Source organism: Cervus elaphus, chromosome 27 (assembly GCF_910594005.1).
Source record: "Cervus elaphus chromosome 27, mCerEla1.1, whole genome shotgun sequence".
In the NCBI taxonomy this organism is placed as follows: Eukaryota; Metazoa; Chordata; class Mammalia; order Artiodactyla; family Cervidae; genus Cervus; species Cervus elaphus.
This window is the reverse complement of record NC_057841.1, coordinates 7,434,023-7,451,800: the sequence shown is the minus strand read 5'-3', so window position 1 is coordinate 7,451,800 and position 17,778 is coordinate 7,434,023. Positions and strand designations below refer to the sequence as shown.

The 17,778-nt window shown below is 50.7% G+C and overlaps 1 protein-coding gene across 5 annotated transcripts in view; it reads left to right on the top strand.

Moving 5' to 3' along the window:
• The window catches only part of ZNF236 (zinc finger protein 236), a 69,210-nt gene that overhangs the window by 37,403 nt on the left and 14,029 nt on the right, over nt 1-17,778 (top strand). For 4 of the 5 annotated variants that reach the window (XM_043889308.1, XM_043889306.1, XM_043889309.1 and 1 more), the window contains 11 exons: nt 1,243-1,346; nt 5,509-5,660; nt 6,340-6,552; nt 8,151-8,433; nt 9,874-9,977; nt 10,599-10,964; nt 11,936-12,081; nt 12,171-12,411; nt 12,813-12,992; nt 13,382-13,423; nt 15,709-15,864. In XM_043889308.1, coding sequence (XP_043745243.1) covers nt 1,243-1,346; nt 5,509-5,660; nt 6,340-6,552; nt 8,151-8,433; nt 9,874-9,977; nt 10,599-10,964; nt 11,936-12,081; nt 12,171-12,411; nt 12,813-12,992; nt 13,382-13,423; nt 15,709-15,864 — 1,987 coding nt within the window. The remainder of the gene's footprint in view (nt 1-1,242; nt 1,347-5,508; nt 5,661-6,339; nt 6,553-8,150; nt 8,434-9,873; nt 9,978-10,598; nt 10,965-11,935; nt 12,082-12,170; nt 12,412-12,812; nt 12,993-13,381; nt 13,424-15,708; nt 15,865-17,778) is intronic. The other variant, XM_043889307.1, reaches the window with a different exon arrangement.

Below are 17,778 nucleotides of genomic sequence, written 5' to 3'. Positions count from 1 at the left end.
AAAATTCACTTAAGAGCGTATGCATGCTCGTTACAACTTTAACACTGTTGCATCACCTGTGAAAAGTTGAATGTTTGTCATATAGGACTTCTTTTCCCTTGAAACATTTTTGTATAACTTTAAGATTTCATTCCCATCACATGGCTTTACATTTTCAGTTGAAAGTCAGGGAAGTCAGGATAGTGGAACGGACTTTGGTAACATCTGAAGGATGTCATGGTGCTTTAGCAATCAAACCTGAACATTTTAATCTGTGGGATCTTGAAAGAAATATGTTAGAATGCATGCTAACAGACTGAATATAAATATTGAGATGCATCATTTGAGATTTTATTTCTTAGTCAAGTCGGGCTTCCCTGATAGCTCAGTTGGTAAAGAATCCACCTGTAATGCAGGAAACCCTGGTTTGATTCTTAAGCCAGGAAGATCTGCTGGAGAAGGGATAGGCTACCCACTCCAGTATTCTTGGGTTTCCCTTGTGGCTCAGCTGGTAAAGAATCCACCTGCAATGTGGGAGACTTGGACTTGATCCCTGGGTTGGGAAGATCCCCTGGAGAAGGGAAAGGCTACCCACTCGAGTATTCTGGCCTGGAGAATTCTGTGGACTGTATAGTCCATGGGGTCGCAAAGAGTTGGACACGACTGAGCGACTTTCACCATTCACTGAGTTGGAGGCATGTAGGATTTTGTCCTGGTGTTGATTTTGCCGTTCTCGGAGGTCTTTCGGTAGTGGTGGGGTGATGGGCCCGTCAGTTGTTTCCCTCTTTAAAAGCCTCTGTGGGAAGCTTCTGTCAAGTGGAAGACCTGGATCCTCCAGTGAAATTTTCAGGGCCTATTTTCCTAGCTGCTGCTCCTGGACTGGGAACGTGCTTCCCCCAACCCTGTGACTTTGTAGCAAGCGAGACTGAATGTTTTAAGAAAGTGGGGCTTTTTGTTCACTCTCAGTAAGAGCAGAGCAAGTGCAAGAGTGATCTCTTAATATACATGGAAAATATGGAAAGATCAGTTTCATTCTTGGAAAACTTTGTATTACACAAGTTAATGGAAGATAAATATTTCTTTAATAAAACTGGTATAAATGATTTTTGTTGTTTTATTTGGCCCAAATGATTGCAGTGGCCTAATTGGGCTTTCTCCATTATTAAATCCACATTTATGATTATGCTTATCCTTGGTTGTTAGGTGTTCATGTTCATTCATAGATATTCAAGTGGTCCACTCTGTGCTTCCGTTACATTTCAGACAACTCGTTTGATTCAGGAGCCCCCCCAGGAGGAGATGGACCTGCAGCCTCCGCGCCCCCCGTTCCTGGAGGAGACGGAAGAGCAGAGCCGACGCTCCTACAGGTACGCGGGCCCTCGAGGCGCCCAGGCTCCCGCTGTTGCACTTGCAGCCACCCCGCTCTGCCTCGTGCCCACTGCACCATTCCTGCGGCGTCACAAAAGCTCTGCGGAGAGACTGGCTCGCCAAAGCTTGTGCAGCTAATAAGCGATGTGGCCAGAGTCAGGACGCAGCAGGCTCTCGGCTTCCTGTCCCCACTGCAGGCGGCTGCTGCCTCGTTTTCAGAAATGGCTTAAATTTCTAATGTGCCTTTTTGTCTGCCGACATTTTATTCACACTCTGATTTAAACATTAACAAGTATTTGTTAATGTTTAATTTGGGATTTTGCATTGACATCTTCAGGTGAGACTAGTGAAGTGTTTCCTTGTGATTCCTCTGTGACATCTCCCTAGGCTTTCCTGACAGTCAGCACTTTCCAAGAACTGCTGTGTGCCAAGCTGTCTGCTTTGTGTTCCTTCCTGTCACAGGTGAAAGCCTGGAAACAGAGAAAATAGGGAAATAAAATAAAATAATTTTTCTAAAATTTTGTTTTTAATAATATATGAATGGGAATTTTGATATTTATAATTATTTCATCCTTAATATGTTTCACAACACCTGGGAGGAGAAAAACACTGGATGTTTATGTATTATTCAGAACAGCTCTGTTTTGTGAAATATTTTACCAACCAGTGTATTAATTGACATTTCCAGGTGTCTAGATACTCAGGTGATTCTGACTCTAATGCAGCAGAAGGGTTTGCAGAGTTTTATGACTTCATAAAGAAAACAGAACATAGTGAGTTTCCTGTTATGCTTAAAGGAATAGTTTCTAATTAATCAACCGTTTTGCTGTAGGATTGCTATAGGTTTTACTGACTTTGAAATAAAATCATTGCGGGTATAAGTAGAATTTGATCTAACACATTTTTATTGCTAGCATCTTACAGTTTTGTTTAAACATTGGTATATACCTCCTTTCTGTGACAGCTCTGCCTGACTGTGTATAACTGTTGGTGTGCACACCTCCTCTCTCTGACAGCTCTGCCTGACTGTGTATAACTGTTGGTGCACACACCTCCTGTCTCTTGACAGTTCTGCCTGACTGTGTATAACTGTTGGTGCACACACCTCCTCTCTCTGACAGTTCTGCCTGACTGTGTATAAGTTGGTGAACACACCTCCTCTCTCTGACAGCTCTGCCTGACTGTGTATAACTGTCAGTGTGCACACCTCTTCTCTCTGACAGCTCTGCCTGACTGTGTATAACTGTTGGTGCACACACCTCCTCTCTCTGACAGTTCTGCCTGACTGTGTATAAGTTGGTGAACACACCTCCTATCACTGACAGCTCTGCCTGACTGTGTATAACTTGGTGCACACACTTCTCTCACTGATAGCTCTGCCTGACTGTGTATAACTGTTGGTGTGCACACCTCCTCTCTCTGACAGCTCTGCCTGACTGTGTATAAGTTGGTGAACACACCTCCTATCACTGACAGCTCTGCCTGACTGTGTATAACTTGGTGCACACACTTCTCTCACTGATAGCTCTGCCTGACTGTGTATAACTGTTGGTGCACACACCTCCTCTCTCTGACAGTTCTGCCTGACTTTGTATAACTGTTGGTGCACACACCTCCTCTCTCTGACAGCTCTGCCTGACTGTGTATAACTGTCAGTGTGCACACCTCTTCTCTCTGACAGCTCTGCCTGAGTGTGTATAACTGTCGGTGTGCACACCTCCTGTCTCTGACAGCTCTGCCTGAGTGTGTATAACTGTCAGTGTGCACACCTCTTCTCTCTGACAGCTCTGCCTGACTGTGTATAAGTTGGTGAACACATCTCCTCTCACTGACAGCTCTGCCTGACTGTGTATAGCTGTTGGTGTGCACGCCACCTCTCTCTGACAGCTCTGCCTGATTGTATATAACTGTTGATGCCCATGCCTCCTCTCTCTGACAGCTCTGCCTGACTGTGTATAACTGTTGGTGCACACGCCTCCTCTCTGACAGCTCTGCCTGATTGTGTATAACTGTTGATGCGCATGCCTCCTCTCTCTGACAGCTCTGCCTGACTGTGTATAAGTTGGTGAACACATCTCCTCTCACTGACAGCTCTGCCTGACTGTGTATAGCTGTTGGTGTGCACGCCACCTCTCTCTGACAGCTCTGCCTGATTGTATATAACTGTTGATGCCCATGCCTCCTCTCTCTGACAGCTCTGCCTGACTGTGTATAACTGTTGGTGCACACGCCTCCTCTCTGACAGCTCTGCCTGATTGTGTATAACTGTTGATGCGCATGCCTCCTCTCTCTGACAGCTCTGCCTGACTGTGTATAACCGTTGCTGCACACACCTCCTGTCTCTGACAGCTCTGCCTGACTGTATAACTGTTGGTGCACACACCTCCTCTCTCTGACAGTTCTGCCTGACTGTGTATAACCGTTGCTGCACACACCTCCTGTCTCTGACAGCTCTGCCTGACTGTGTATAGCTGTTGGTGTGCACGCCTCCTCTCTCTGACAGCTCTGCCTGATTGTATATAACTGTTGGTGCGCATGCCTCCTCTCTCTGACAGTTCTGCCTGACTGTGTATAACTGTTGGTGCGCATGCCTCCTCTCTCTGACAGTTCTGCCTGACTGTGTATAACCGTTGCTGCACACACCTCCTCTCTCTGACAGCTCTGCCTCACTGTGTATAACTGTTGGTGTGAACACCTCCTCTCTCTGACAGTTCTGCCTGATTGTGTATAACTGTTGGTGCACACACCTCCTGTCTCTTGACAGTTCTGCCTGACTGTGTATAACTGTTGGTGCAAACACCTCCTCTCTCTGACAGTTCTGCCTGACTGTATAACTGTTGGTGCACACACCTCCTGTCTCTGACAGCTCTGCCTGACTGTATAACTGTTGGTGCACACACCTCCTGTCTCTGACAGCTCTGCCTGACTGTGTATATCTGTTGGTGTGCACGCCTCTCTCTGACAGCTCTGCCTGATTGTATATAACTGTTGGTGCGCATGCCTCCTCTTTCTGACAGCTCTGCCTGACTGTGTATAACTGTTGGTGCACACACCTCCTGTCTCTGACAGTTCTGCCTGACTGTGTATAACTGTTGGTGCACACACCTCCTCTCTCTGACAGTTCTGCCTGACTGTGTATAACTGTTGGTGCACATGCCTCCTCTTTCTGACAGCTCTGCCTGACTGTGTATAACTGTTGGTGCGCACGCCTCCTCTCACTGATAGCTCTGCCTGACTGTGTATAGCTGTTGGTGTGCACGCCTCCTCTCTCTGACAGCTCTGCCTGACTGTGTATAACTGTTGGTGCACACACCTCCTGTCTCTGACAGTTCTGCCTGACTGTGTATAACCGTTGCTGCACACACCTCCTGTCTCTGACAGCTCTGCCTGACTGTGTATAACTGTTGGTGCACACACCTCCTGTCTCTGACAGCTCTGCCTGACTGTGTATAACTGTTGGTGCACACACCTCCTCTCTCTGACAGTTCTGCCTGACTGTGTATAACTGTTGGTGCACACACCTCCTGTCTCTGACAGCTCTGCCTGACTGTGTATAACTGTTGGCGCACACACCTCCTCTCTCTGACAGTTCTGCCTGACTGTATAACTATTGGTGCGCACACCTCCTCTCTCTGACAGCTCTGCATGACTGTGTATAACTGTTGGTGACCACACCTCCTCTCTCACAGCTCTGCCTGACTGTGTATAACTGTTGGTGCACACACCTCCTCTCTCACAGCTCTGCCTGACTGTGTATAACTGTTGGTGCACACACCTCCTCTCTCTGACAGCTCTGCCTGACTGTGTATAACTGTTGGTGTGCACACCTCCTCTCACTGATAGCTCTGCCTGACTGTGTATAGCTGTTGGTGTGCACACCTCCTCTCTCTGACAGCTCTGCCTGACTGTGTATAGCTGTTGGTGCACACACCTCCTGTCTCTGAACAGCTCTGCCTGACTGTGTATAGCTGTTGGTGCACACACCTCCTGTCTCTGAACAGCTCTGCCTGACTGTATAACTGTTGGTGTGCACACCTCCTGTCTCTGACAGCTCTGCCTGACTGTGTATAACTGTTGGTGGAAAGTGCTTGCTCTTCCTCCAGCCTGGGGTGTCTCACTCATGGTCCCGCCGTGCACTGACGTGGTCTCTGTTGTGCCCAGGTGTGACTACTGCAGCAAAGGCTTTAAGAAGTCCAGCCACCTGAAGCAGCACGTGCGCTCACACACGGGGGAGAAGCCCTACAAGTGCAAGCTCTGCGGACGCGGCTTCGTCTCCTCCGGGGTCCTCAAGTCCCACGAGAAGACGCACACCGGTCAGTCTGCCTCGCGCTGGGCACAGTGCAGTTCCGTGTGTTCACAGGTTGTGTTGTCATCCCCCAGCCCCATTCTAGAGCATTCTCGTCACGCCCCAGAGGAACCCCCTACTTGCCTCCACGCCCAGCCCCTGGCAGCCGCCGCCAGCTTCCTATCTGTGGACTGGCCTCCTCCAGGCGTTTCCCATCAGAGGAGCCGGGCGACCCACGGCCTTTTGTCGCTGGCTTTCGTCCCTCAGCAGGCGCTCAGGGTTTGTGTGTTGTAGCTTGTGTCCCACTCCAGTCACATTATGGCCGAGTCAGAGTCCACTGTGTGGGGAGACCACCTCCTGCTCGTCCACGCATCATTGTTGGACAGCTGAGCTGTTGCAAAGCCTGGTCTTGATCAAAACCACTTTCCAGAGGAGCTGTGCCGTTTTCCTTGCCCACCAGCACTGATTTCACATCTTGTCAGCACATCCTGTGGTCTGTCTGCTTCATGATAACCATCCTTAGAACACATGACATCAGCTTCCATCCCTTAAAGTAACCTCCTCCTAAGACACGCTCGGTCCCTAGGAGATTGGAGGCCACAGCAAGCAAGTGGTCTTTAGTTCTGTGCTGACTGAGTGCATCCTCGTTTGCTCTGACATGTGGCTTCAGGTAGTGAAGTGTGTCTTCACGTCGTTTGTCGTCGCAGGAGTCAAGGCCTTCAGCTGCAGCGTGTGCAGCACCGCCTTCACTACCAACGGCAGCCTCACCAGGCACATGGCCACGCATGTGAGCGCAAAGCCCTACAGGTGTCCGTTCTGCGAGCAGGGCTTCCGGACCACAGTGCACTGTAAGAAGCACATGAAGAGGCACCAGACAGCCGCCTCGGGCGGGTCAGCGCCAGGAGACGCGGACGGAGGAGGTACTGCCCCTTGGCTGATTCTGGTTTATTAACCGGAGCTTTAGTGGCTCGCTCACTTCAAAGGTGATTGGTGCATGAGCATTTCCCTTTCCGATTATGGAAGCAGTACATGCTCTTTGAAAGAAAGGTTTGGGAAGGCACGAACAGGACATTGTTTATCTCACTGGTCACGTCGCACCACAGTGCCAGCGTCGCGCAGGGCACAGTCTCCCTCCTGTGTACACACACACGTGTAGGTGGGTCTCAGTTCCTTAACCCACAGGGAGTCAGACCCCATGCAGTGCTGGCGTCCACTTCACCTTGCCCCACTGATGTTCACCGCAGACACACTGGTCATTGAGGGGCACAGGCCTGCCTTAGTTTGCACAGCTGCACTGACTGCGTTGTGGTTCACGACATGAGTGCCTGTTACGGAGGCGCAGCAAGTGCCCAGGGTTTCCGTGTGGCAGGGAGAGCGCCCCCCGCGACACTGTGCCCACCGCGTGTGCACTCTCAGCCTGAGGGACACGACGCCATGTGCAGCTCAGTCAGCCTTAGACGAGGCTTTACCCCGTCCCCATGCCGAGTGCAGTAATCCTGAGAGTGTTATTTCATGCTTACACTTTGTGTTCTTACCAGATGATTTCTTCTGAGCAATTCCACGAGTGAAATTACAGTGATAGGCATGTGCAGCGTGCATGTATTTTGACATGTTGACGGGACGCCAGTGCACGGCATTCTAACTTTTGTAACTGACGTTGTCCCGCGCACAGTGAGAGTCGTGCCGTTTTGCACGGTGTCCTGGGCCTGGGCTCCTGTCTGTGCTGTGTGTTTACAGCGCCGGCGCCTGATGTCTGTGGCATGGACGTGCTGCGCGGGGGGCACGACGGGAGGACCGTGAGTGGGTTGGGAGCTCCCTCCTCTGGCTCTGCCCACCGTCCACTTGGCTATTTAGTGTTTCTCTTGTTCTTTTAAACATGTTTTAGCCATCTGTGCAGAAATGATGTCCCTTCTCTCCCCCAGCCAAAGCTTTTTTCCTTCTCAGTGACATTTTAACAGCAGCTTATTCCTATTTTTAATGAACGTAAACATGTCCTTACATTTCACTGAGAGAATACTTAAACACACATGTTTTTAAGTGTGTGTTTTTTTTTCCTTTCAGTAAGTCTTTTTAATTGAGAGCTGTTTGCTGAATATCAGTTCGGTCTCTCTGCTTGGGCTGCTTGTTTTCTCAGGCTAACTCCCTTTGTGCCATACCGGTGAACGCACGTCTGTGAGTGTGAACATGTTGAATCATGTGGATGCTGGTGTCAGAGCTCACCACTGGCCTGGCTACAGGGGTGGGGGCCGTGGCCGCAGGGGTGGGGGCGCCGTGGCCTCGGCATCCTCCCCGTCAGTGATCCCTCTGCCTGGGCGCCGCCTTCCCTGTACCGCTCCTTTACCAGGGACTGTGGCCCCCTTCTCCATAGGCAGTGGTGAGAAGAAACCCTTTTCCATCCCACAGATAACTGAGCTGCAGATTCTAACCAGCTACATTAAAGGTCCATGTTCATTTTCGGTGGGTCTGCCATGACTCAGTGTCCCTTAGGAGCTGGTCCTTTGTCCCGTGTGTTGTTTAGAGATGGGTCTGGAGGAGGAGGAGGACGGCTCCGAAAGAAGCACGTCCAGGAAGGCACGTCCCGAGGTCATCACCTTCACTGAGGAGGAGACGGCGCAGCTGGCCAAGATCCCGCCGCAGGAGAGCGCCACGGTCTCGGAGCAGGTGCTGGTGCAGTCGGCTGCCGAGAAGGACCGCATCAGCGAGATGAAGGACCGGCAGGCCGAGCTGGAGGCGGAGCCCAAGCACGCCAACTGCTGCTCCTACTGCCCCAAGAGCTTCAAGAAGCCCAGTGACCTTGTCAGGTGCGGTGGCCAGCGGCTCCGGGGGGCGGGGGTGCCTGGGCCCCCTTGCTCCCCCTGCTGCGCCGTCTGAACCCGGTGCCCTGAGGAGCACCCCGCTTTCTCCAGCTGCGTTCCGGGCTGGGGCGTGTTAGAGGCTTCCCTCAAGCTTCTCCAGCGCATTAGTCCGAAGCCCGCTTACGCTGTAGGTTCTTCCCTGCGCTTTTTTCTGTGTGACTGTGGTGGCAGTGAAAAAAGTTAAGCGTTACCGAGGACATCAAGCCCTGAGATGACGGCCCGGTGCCACCTGCCCATAGCCCAGGGGGAGGGCCCCGGGCGGGACGGTGACTGACTGAGGTCTGGCAGCTCAGGGGAGACGGCTGGGGAGGGGCTCCCGGGAGGAAGGCCACTGTGCAGTGCTCCCAGACCTTGGAAAGCTCCTTACAGACAGCACGGCGACACTTGCCTCCGCTTAGGAGATGGAACTAACAGGGAGGGTAGAGGGTGACGGAGAGGAAGCGCTGTCGGGACTGAGGATGGGTGGTGATAGAGCCGGCTGCTTTGGGAGCTCCAGCAGGTGTCCTCCCGTCCTCTTCACACAGGACCTTCTGTGGGTCAGGAGGGCTGGGGGACTTGAGGTGCTGCTGGGTTGGAAGTGCCCATCTGAGCGTGGCCAGCAGCCTCCAGATCCCTGTTGATGAACGCCTAGTTCTCGGCGCTGAGTCCCACCGCCCTGTGCTCTGCGGGCACCTGTGTGGGTGCGGGGTCAGGGCTGATGCCCGCCGCCACAGGCCTCAGGCCGCTGCTGTTTCCGGCCCCTAGTTCCTGAATGCCTGCCCCCTGGCCACCTGCCAACAGTGGGTCATCAGACGGGCGGGACAGCAGCATCTTGTCATCTTAACTGGCTCCCTTTGATTCTGAGTCTGGGAAAATACCTTTTCATGTGGCCTTTGGATGCATGTGTTTCTTTTCTAAGCTGCCTGTCTGTTGCCTGCGTTTCTCCTGTGATATTTGTTGTCTTACTGCTGATCTGTAAGAGCTCTTTGGTTTTTAAGAAAATCAGCCTTGTTATCATTGGTCTTGCAGTTACTTTTTTGTTGGTGGTATTTTTTTATATAGAGTAAAGCTGAAAATTTTTGTTTTTATGAAAATTTTTATTTTGCTGAATTTATTTAGTACACTGATGGTGTTTAGTTGATCAGTTGTGTCCCATTCTTTGCAAGCCTCTCTTTGAACTGTAGCTCGCCAGGCTCCTCTGTCCATGGAATTCTTCAAGCAAGAATACTGGACTGGGTTGCCATTCCCTTCTCCAGGGGATCCTTCCAACCCAGGGATTGAACCCTTGTCTCCTGCGTTGCTGGCAGATTCTTTACCACTGAGCCACCAGGGAAGCCATATTGATAGCTATAAATTTAAAAGCATTAGGTGGTTTGTAACATCTAATTGCAAATGCTTCCCGGCTAGGCATGTTCGAATCCACACTGGAGAAAAGCCATATAGATGTGAGGAATGTGGGAAGAGCTTCACAGTGAAGTCCACCCTAGACTGCCACGTGAAGACTCACACAGGTAGGAGCAGACGCCTGCATGTTGCTCCGTGCCTCCCAACAGCATCTTACGCTTGTTCCTGTGCATTTTGAACACACAGGCTTGTCAAGATTATAGAAAGCTTAAAAATCAGGAATCATGAAGAAATGAATGTAAAAGATTTGAGATTCCTGATCTAGCACTGAAGGAATGGATCTGGGTCTCCAGTGTGGAGTTACCGGCCGTCATTCAGACTTAAATACCTGTGTTAGTTAGAAAGATTACCTCCTGGTCTGGTTCAGGCTGAGAAGAGGATGGTGATAGGCAAACTCACCCTTTCTAAAAGTGGGGAGCAGAGACCCTGATGCAGGGTGCAGGGTGCCTCTGTGTTGTGAAAGATGGAACTCCGAACTCAGGTCCTAAACAGTGACGTTGACTCACTTTTAAGTTTCCCAGCCACATGTCCTGCGGGAGCGGGGGTCCTGGGAGCACAGGGTGGGGGGGGGATGGACTCAGCGCATGGGTCCTAGGCGGGAGCGGAGGCCCGGGGGCGGGAGGAGGGGCGGGGCCGGGGCCGGGGCCGGGCGGGGCGGGGCGGAGGAGGGGCGGGGCGGGAGGAGGCAGGGGTGAACCCCCCGGGCTGACTCTGTTCTCTTCCCCCAGGCCAGAAGCTCTTCAGCTGCCACGTGTGCAGCAACGCCTTCTCCACCAAGGGCAGCCTGAAGGTGCACATGCGCCTGCACACGGGCGCCAAGCCCTTCAAGTGCCCGCACTGCGAGCTGCGCTTCCGCACGTCGGGGCGGCGGAAGACGCACATGCAGTTCCATTACAAGCCGGACCCCAAGAAGGCCCGGAAGCCTGCGACCCGGGCGGCGGCCGAGGGCCCGCAGCCCGTGAGCGCGCCCCCCGCACCCTCCACCGACCCCGGCGTGTTCATCATGAACAGCCCGGTGCTGACCGGGCAGCTGGACCAGAGTCTGCTGCAGCCGGGCCTGCTGGGCCAGGCCGTCCTGCCAGCCTCAGTGTCAGGTGGGCCGCGCGTGCTGGAGGCGCGGGTTGAGGCCGCGGGGGACTCATGCGCTGTGTCCACCCAGCCGACTCCCACGCTGCCCTCCCTGAGGTTTTCCCAGGAAGCAGTGGGAAGATGGAATTCCATCTTTCAGACGTGCTGTCTTTCCGTTTCCCATTCTCTCTACCATCCTTTCTGCATTTTATCCTTCAGCTGTTTGGTCTGTTGGGCTTAAACCTGTCTGTTTCTAGGTATTCTCAAAACTTAACAGACATAATATATTACTCCTCTTAAGCCTTATTTTTAATACACTGCAATTATTGAATTGCTCTTCGATCACAATAGTGTTTGAAAAGCATTACATTTTAGTCAGGTAATATTTACTAATAATATTAAATAAACATTATCTTTTGTGTACTTACAAAGAGTGAAGCAAATGTTCATATTTACTGGATGTCTTAAGTGGCTGTCTCTCTGTCTAATGACCCATGGCGCAGTTAAAGCCCAGTAGAATGATAGCATTGTCTTCCATTGTGGACTTAATCAGGGTGATCTCTCTGAGCCTCATTTCCTGATGTGTTAAAGATGGATGTTACCTGTTTCACAGGGTTTGTTTTGTGACACTTAAGTTGGACACATGTTAGTGATGCTGTTCAGACGTTCACTCAGTTGTGTCCGACTCCTTGCGACCCCACGGACTGCAGCACGGCAGGCTTCCCTGTCCTTCACCATCTCCCAGAGTTTACTCAAACTCATGTCCATTGAGTTGGTGATACCATCCAGCCATCTCATCCTCTGTCTCACCCCCTTCTCCTGCCCTCCATCTTTCCCATCATGTATTTATATATGTATGATATAAAGTAAGTACTAGCATTTGTTAACTGGATCATACTGATATGTGTGTAAACATACTTGGAAATCCTTGTATAGCATTGAGTTTTTCTGTTTAAGGAGGTTTCTGGCACCCAGTCACCCCTGCTGTCTCTTGCAGCTGGTGGTGACTGGACGGTGTCTTTGACGGACGGGAGCTTGGCCACCCTGGAGGGCATACAGCTACAGCTGGCAGCTAACTTGGTGGGGCCCAACGTCCAGATCTCCGGGATCGACGCCTCCACTGTCAATAACATCACGCTGCAGGTATGACACCTGCTCAGTGCCTCTGCACTTCCCAAGTCGGAGTCACACTCCACGCGACTTTTCCGTTACAAGGCCCTCTGTGCTTTCAGATTGACCCGAGTGTCCTGCAGCAGACCCTACAGCAGGGCAACCTGCTTGCTCAGCAGCTGACCTCGGAGACCGGCCTGACCCCGCAGGGCAGCTCCCTGCAGACGCCAGACAGTACGGTCCCGGCCAGCGTGGTCATCCAGCCCATCTCAGGCCTGTCCCTGCAGCCCACGGTGACTTCTGCCAACCTGACCATAGGCCCGCTTTCGGAGCAGGACTCGGTGCTGACCACCAGCAGCAGCGGTGAGAGCTTACGCGCGGCTGGTCCCGGCAGCTGGGCTCCAGCTCGCTGCTCACAGTCATGCACCTGACCCTAAGATGCTGTTTTCTTCTCTGTGTGAAGCTTAACAAATGCATCACATGTCCTAAGAATGCAGTAAGCTTTTTCTTTTAAAGGATAAATGATGTTTAACCAATACATGCACAGAGATTATTGCATTCATAGAACTGGCTTCCTATTTCAACATAAGAGTTTTCTCTGTCTTTTTTTTTTTTTTAAATCATTTTAGATAAAGGACCTAGAGATGACTGATACTGTGTTTCGAATCTTACAAAGTCTTAGTTTCGCTAAAGTTTTAATAGGAGAAAGGAGAGCATTATGATTCTTTAAGCCCAGCTTTGTTCTGTTTTATCACGGTGACCAGGGACACAAGACCTGTCTCAGGTGATGACCTCACAAGGCCTGGTCCCCACCGCCGGCGGCCCCCACGAGATCACCCTGACCATTAACAACTCCAGCCTGAGCCAGGTGCTGGCCCAGGCTGCCGGGCCGGCTGCCGCGTCGTCCTCGGGGCCGCCACAGGAGATCACGCTGACCATCTCTGGTGAGTCTTCAAGTTCTTAAAATCTGTTCACCTGCAGTTTAAGTAAATCTTATCTGTTTATTTTTTATTTTATTTTATTTTTTCCTGTGAGACAGCTTTGCATAAATCCTGTGCTTCAGGAAGTGTGTGTAATTTATCTGGGAAACTCCATTTAGTGAAATGTTCCTGCGGTTCATATCTCATGGCAGGAATTAAACATGGTGGTTCCCCATGCCACTTCTAGTTTGAGCCAGTTAGTTTGGTTACGTATTTTTTGTTTAATCAAGAGCAGAAAACCGTACTTCATAAATGCTTGTCATGCTCCTTTGAACTGAAGGAGTGTAATTGGTTTAAGTGTATACTTTTGGTACCCCAGAGCATTACAGATACCCACTCTCCTTACCTTTCAGAATTCTTCTCGGATCATGTAGAAAATAACGATAGAAAAATAGGTAAGTGGGTAGAAAACACCCTTTGGCAGCGCAGGCCTCTGGGCCGGCCTGCCGAGCCTCCGTGTCGGTCACCAGGCCTGTGATGCTCGCCGTCAGACCACCCCCTCGTCTCGTCTGAGTTAGCTTGGAGCGCAGTTTACAGGTGTGCTTTGTCCACGTACTTCTTAGCTATGAACTCCGTGTTAACTGAACAATTCTTAAATTTAGCAACAGCTTTTTTGACCCTTATTGTGCCCCAGGTCCTATTCTAGTAACTTTGATAAATGTTAACTCATTTAAGTCTTATAGAAATAACCTTGTGAGCTTTTGTTTTTTTCTTTTCTTTTCTTTTCTTTTTTTAAAAAAGCATCTTGCTGGGAGTCAGAGTAGCCTCCCTGGAGTTCCGGTGTGATTGCGGGAAGCACTGTGTTTTCCCTGACAGCGCTGGGGGTGTGGCGGCTGGACCCTGGGCCCAGCCCCAAGAGAGGTCCGCAGAGTGTCGCCTCTGTTCCACGAGGCTTCTGCAGAAACCATTATTGGCATAGTGCAGTTATTGAGAAGGAAACCAAAAGCTTTCTCTTTTAAGAGGTGTCTTTATTCCTTTCAATTTGTGAGAGAAATTGGAGGAACTGTTCCTAGATGGAGCTCTTTAGTGACAAGCACTGATTTTTAGGTTCTAACATGCAGCAAAAATTAACTTATCTAATCCAGCAACCTTCTTCTGTCTGTATATATATGTGTGTGTATGTGTGTGTGTGTGTGTATTTGAATTTTAGTGTTGGAAATGGAAGAGTTACTTTAAGAAAGCTATTTTGTTGATCAAATTAACTTTTTTTGAGTAATCTCAGTTTTAGAAGTGTTTTGCTAGTCCTAAACAAAGAGCACAAAGTGTGGGATTCTTGCTTCTGGTTCAGAAAATTTGGTTTTTTGTTTGTTTGTGGATTGTGCATCTGTTTCTCCTGTCTTTTCGTATATTGATCATTCAGTTTTATTGCTTTCTAGTGTATTTGATGAATATAATTTTTTAAAAAATTAGCTTAAAAGGTTTATCATAGGAGAAATCTTAATTAGTTGATGAAACTGACGAAGTTTGCCCAAACTTTAAAGGCCTAAGATTTATCTCCTGTCTCCTCATTATTGTGTGTGTCGAGTATGGGCTCTGAGGACTCCTAAGTCAGCAGTTTCTTAGCCCACTCTGAGAAGTCTGGAAGAGCTTTTAATTTGTGGCCACTTACAGAGATTTTCAGTTATTTTGTAGAATGTTCTTTTTTTCCATGAGTACATGGAATTATACATGCTTATGAATGCTAGAATACAAATATTACTTCAGTTAAGTTGTGTAGACCTTTCAGCAATTCATAAGAAGAGAAGTAAACATTGGGTGAAGATGAGGACTGTGGTCAGTCTCCCCAACTCTCTTACACAGTAAGAGCGCTAGTCCAGTTATTCACAAAGAGCCTTGTCGAGCAGAGAGGAGAGCGATGCCACGCGGTTTTGAGCCTTTCCCCGCAGGCCTCTGACTGCGGTCTGCCCTGCTGGTGGGAGCTGCGTTTCCCGTCTCGCTCACACCTCCGGCGTCGCCCGTGTGGCGCAGGGCTGCCGGCACTGGTACAGCCTAGTGCAGCATCCATTCTGTCTTTTTGCCCTCCAGTTTCGTATATTTGTTTTGCTTCCACCTGGCTTGACAATAAATTTTTTTTAAAACAGCTTGTCTTTGCCAAGTCTTTTCAAAGCATTCAGCCTGGTTTTCATTGAAAAGACAACAGGTTTTTGATGTTCCTGTTCCTCTGTTTGCTCACTGCTTGATCATGTTATGAGATTATGAAACTAATGAGGCTGGTGGGAGCCTGAGTCTCCTGGTGGGAGGATGTCACGGTGTGTGCAAGCCTACTGTGCGTGCCCGGGGTGCTGCGGGGCAGAGAGCCTCCCGCAGCAGAGCCGCCGTGGCCGCCGCCCTCCTGTCCCTCCATCAGGCCTCCGAGGCTCCAGCTGGTCGTCCGCCATGTTGGGAAATAGTCCCAATTCTGTTTAAGTCGTATTCAACAAAGCATGTAGCCATGAGTGCTTAAACACGGAGTTAAAGTAGAGCTGTTAAGAGTTACTAGAAGCTTCATAGGTTAAAACATGTGGACAGATACTTTCATTGAGGGCAATGCATTTCACAGTCTTGTTTTCATTTTTTTGTATAAATGTTAAAAATGAGATAGCTTTCATTTTTAGAGGGATGTTGTTATATGTTTAGCACACTTAGCAGTGTGTAAATTAACATGTTACTTTCAGATATCACAATGTTAATTTCTGTTTAGGTCAAGATCTTATTCAACACAGTTCTAATGGAAGTAGTGAACTAAATGGAAGCATAAGATTGTCAGCACCTACAATCAATAATCAATCCGCAGGTGCCACCTTGACGATAAGCAATGATCAGCTTCTCTCGCAGAGCGCAACGTTGAACTCTTCAGGTACGCAGTGAACAACCGAAAGGCTTCTTAACGTGTCTGTCGAAGGGCTGTGTGCGTCCTCAGTGGAAAGGGCCACCTGTCCTTCCAGGTGACAGCTGTGTCGGCTTCCTGTTCTCATGCGTTTGGTGTAATTCCTGACGATTAGAGGCTCCTGTGTAATTCTGGGACCCAGAACTCTCAAGCATTACTGACCTTTCAGGGTTGTTCCTACCTTCTGCAGAGTAAGGGTAAATGGTCTCAGGCAAGCGTGCGAGGCGTCGTGCGTGTCTGCAGGCTGGCCCGGATGGCTCCATCACACCCAGGCTCCGAACGGCTCTCGGGCTCCGTGCTCTGTGCTCTGCGGGGTGAACCCTGTGCTACATTGTCCTGAGCGTACGATGGCAGAATTATTCATAAAAGGCTTCTTTCTAAGGTTTCAAAGTGTCGACTTTAATAAAAAGTAAAAGTAAATGGGCTCCATCCAAATCAAAGTGCCAGAGCTTCAGTGCCACGAGGCCTCGCCTCACAGGTGACGCCCCTATTTTCTGGACCTGACAGAGTGTCCATTCCCTCCTCAGCCCTCTTGTTTGACAGCCCTGTATTTTTTTTCTTTTAGAGGGTCAGGCTTCATCTTTAGGTCTGTGTGGCTCTTCTCAGTACCCAGACTGCTCTTTCCTGCTTGCTTGGCGTGCCTTTTTACCAGGTGGTGGTCCATTCCCCGCAGAGCGCGGTGCCTGCTGCGTGCTGAGCGCGCCTGAGGGGGGGCACCTGGCGAGGCAGCCGCGGGCCCCTGCGTTTTGGAGCCCAGGAACTAGCAGGGCGCCGGCATTGATCGCAGAGTCCGCGTGGCGGTACAGGGTGACAGCCAGTGCCACACGGGAGGGAAGGCCGCCCCGAGTGCAGGTCACGGGGCCGGCGGGCTGACCCGGGCCGGGTGGTGTCCCGCGGGGAGGTGCGTCCCCCGCCAGGGAGGCTCCGGGAGCCGTCCGTGCTGGGGCGGGCGGTGAGCCGAGGGCTGCGTGCGGTCAGGGTCCACTTAGGACCCCGAGGGCCCTCCCGACTGCCCTCCCCTCTGCTGAAGGGGTGCGTGAGAGCCTCGTCAGCATCTCGTGTTGGTGGACTGGGGCGGGTCCACAGCCCGGGCTTCTGACGGTCATTTCCACCTCTGCCCTCTGTTTTCCTGTCTCTGCTTTGGACTCACTCTGTCCCTCCTTCGTTGGTTTGTTGTTTAATTTTGGGGTGCTAAGAGTTGTGTCATAGAACTGCATTCTTTCACCTATTAATTTAAAGTGAGAAGTTTCATGTTTAGCTTTCAGTTAAGGGGAGTTTTCAGTTCTGATTTCGTCTGTGATGGGTAAGACGTCTGCAGTATGTCATATGCTGCTAAAGTCACATAGCATACTTGTTTCTGGAAATGTTTCCTGACAGTCGTGATTTGTGTCTGGCTATAAAGGACTAGTTCTCACTGCCTCCAGGGCTCTGACATCTCTCCCGCCCTGTGGAGCGCTTACGTGAAGCGACAGGAGGCTCTGAGTCTCCTGTTCGGCCCCAGTGCCTGCTGTCACGCTCTGGTGGCGGTTTCTGTTCCAGAACATTCCGGGGTTGGGCCTCCTGCTTCCCTGAGGAGCAGCCTGCTGCAGCTGGCGGGACCGTCCACCCCCCTGGGGGCTCTGCAGGGACTGTCCGTCCCCTTGGGGGCTCTGCTGGGTGTCTTTAGCGAGTCTCGGGCCAATTAGTGGAAAGACAAGGAGAGTCTTGGGTGCGTCCATCTAAACGGAGTGGCGTCTTGCATGGCTTGGTGACACTGGCATTCGTTGAGAGAGCAGTTCCTTCAAGCTGGTGACGTTCTGATCAGGAGGCGCAGGGGGTCGGGGAAGCCTCGTGCGGAGGGCTCTTCCCTGGCGCCGGCGTGTCTTCAGGCTTGTGTGCTGTCGG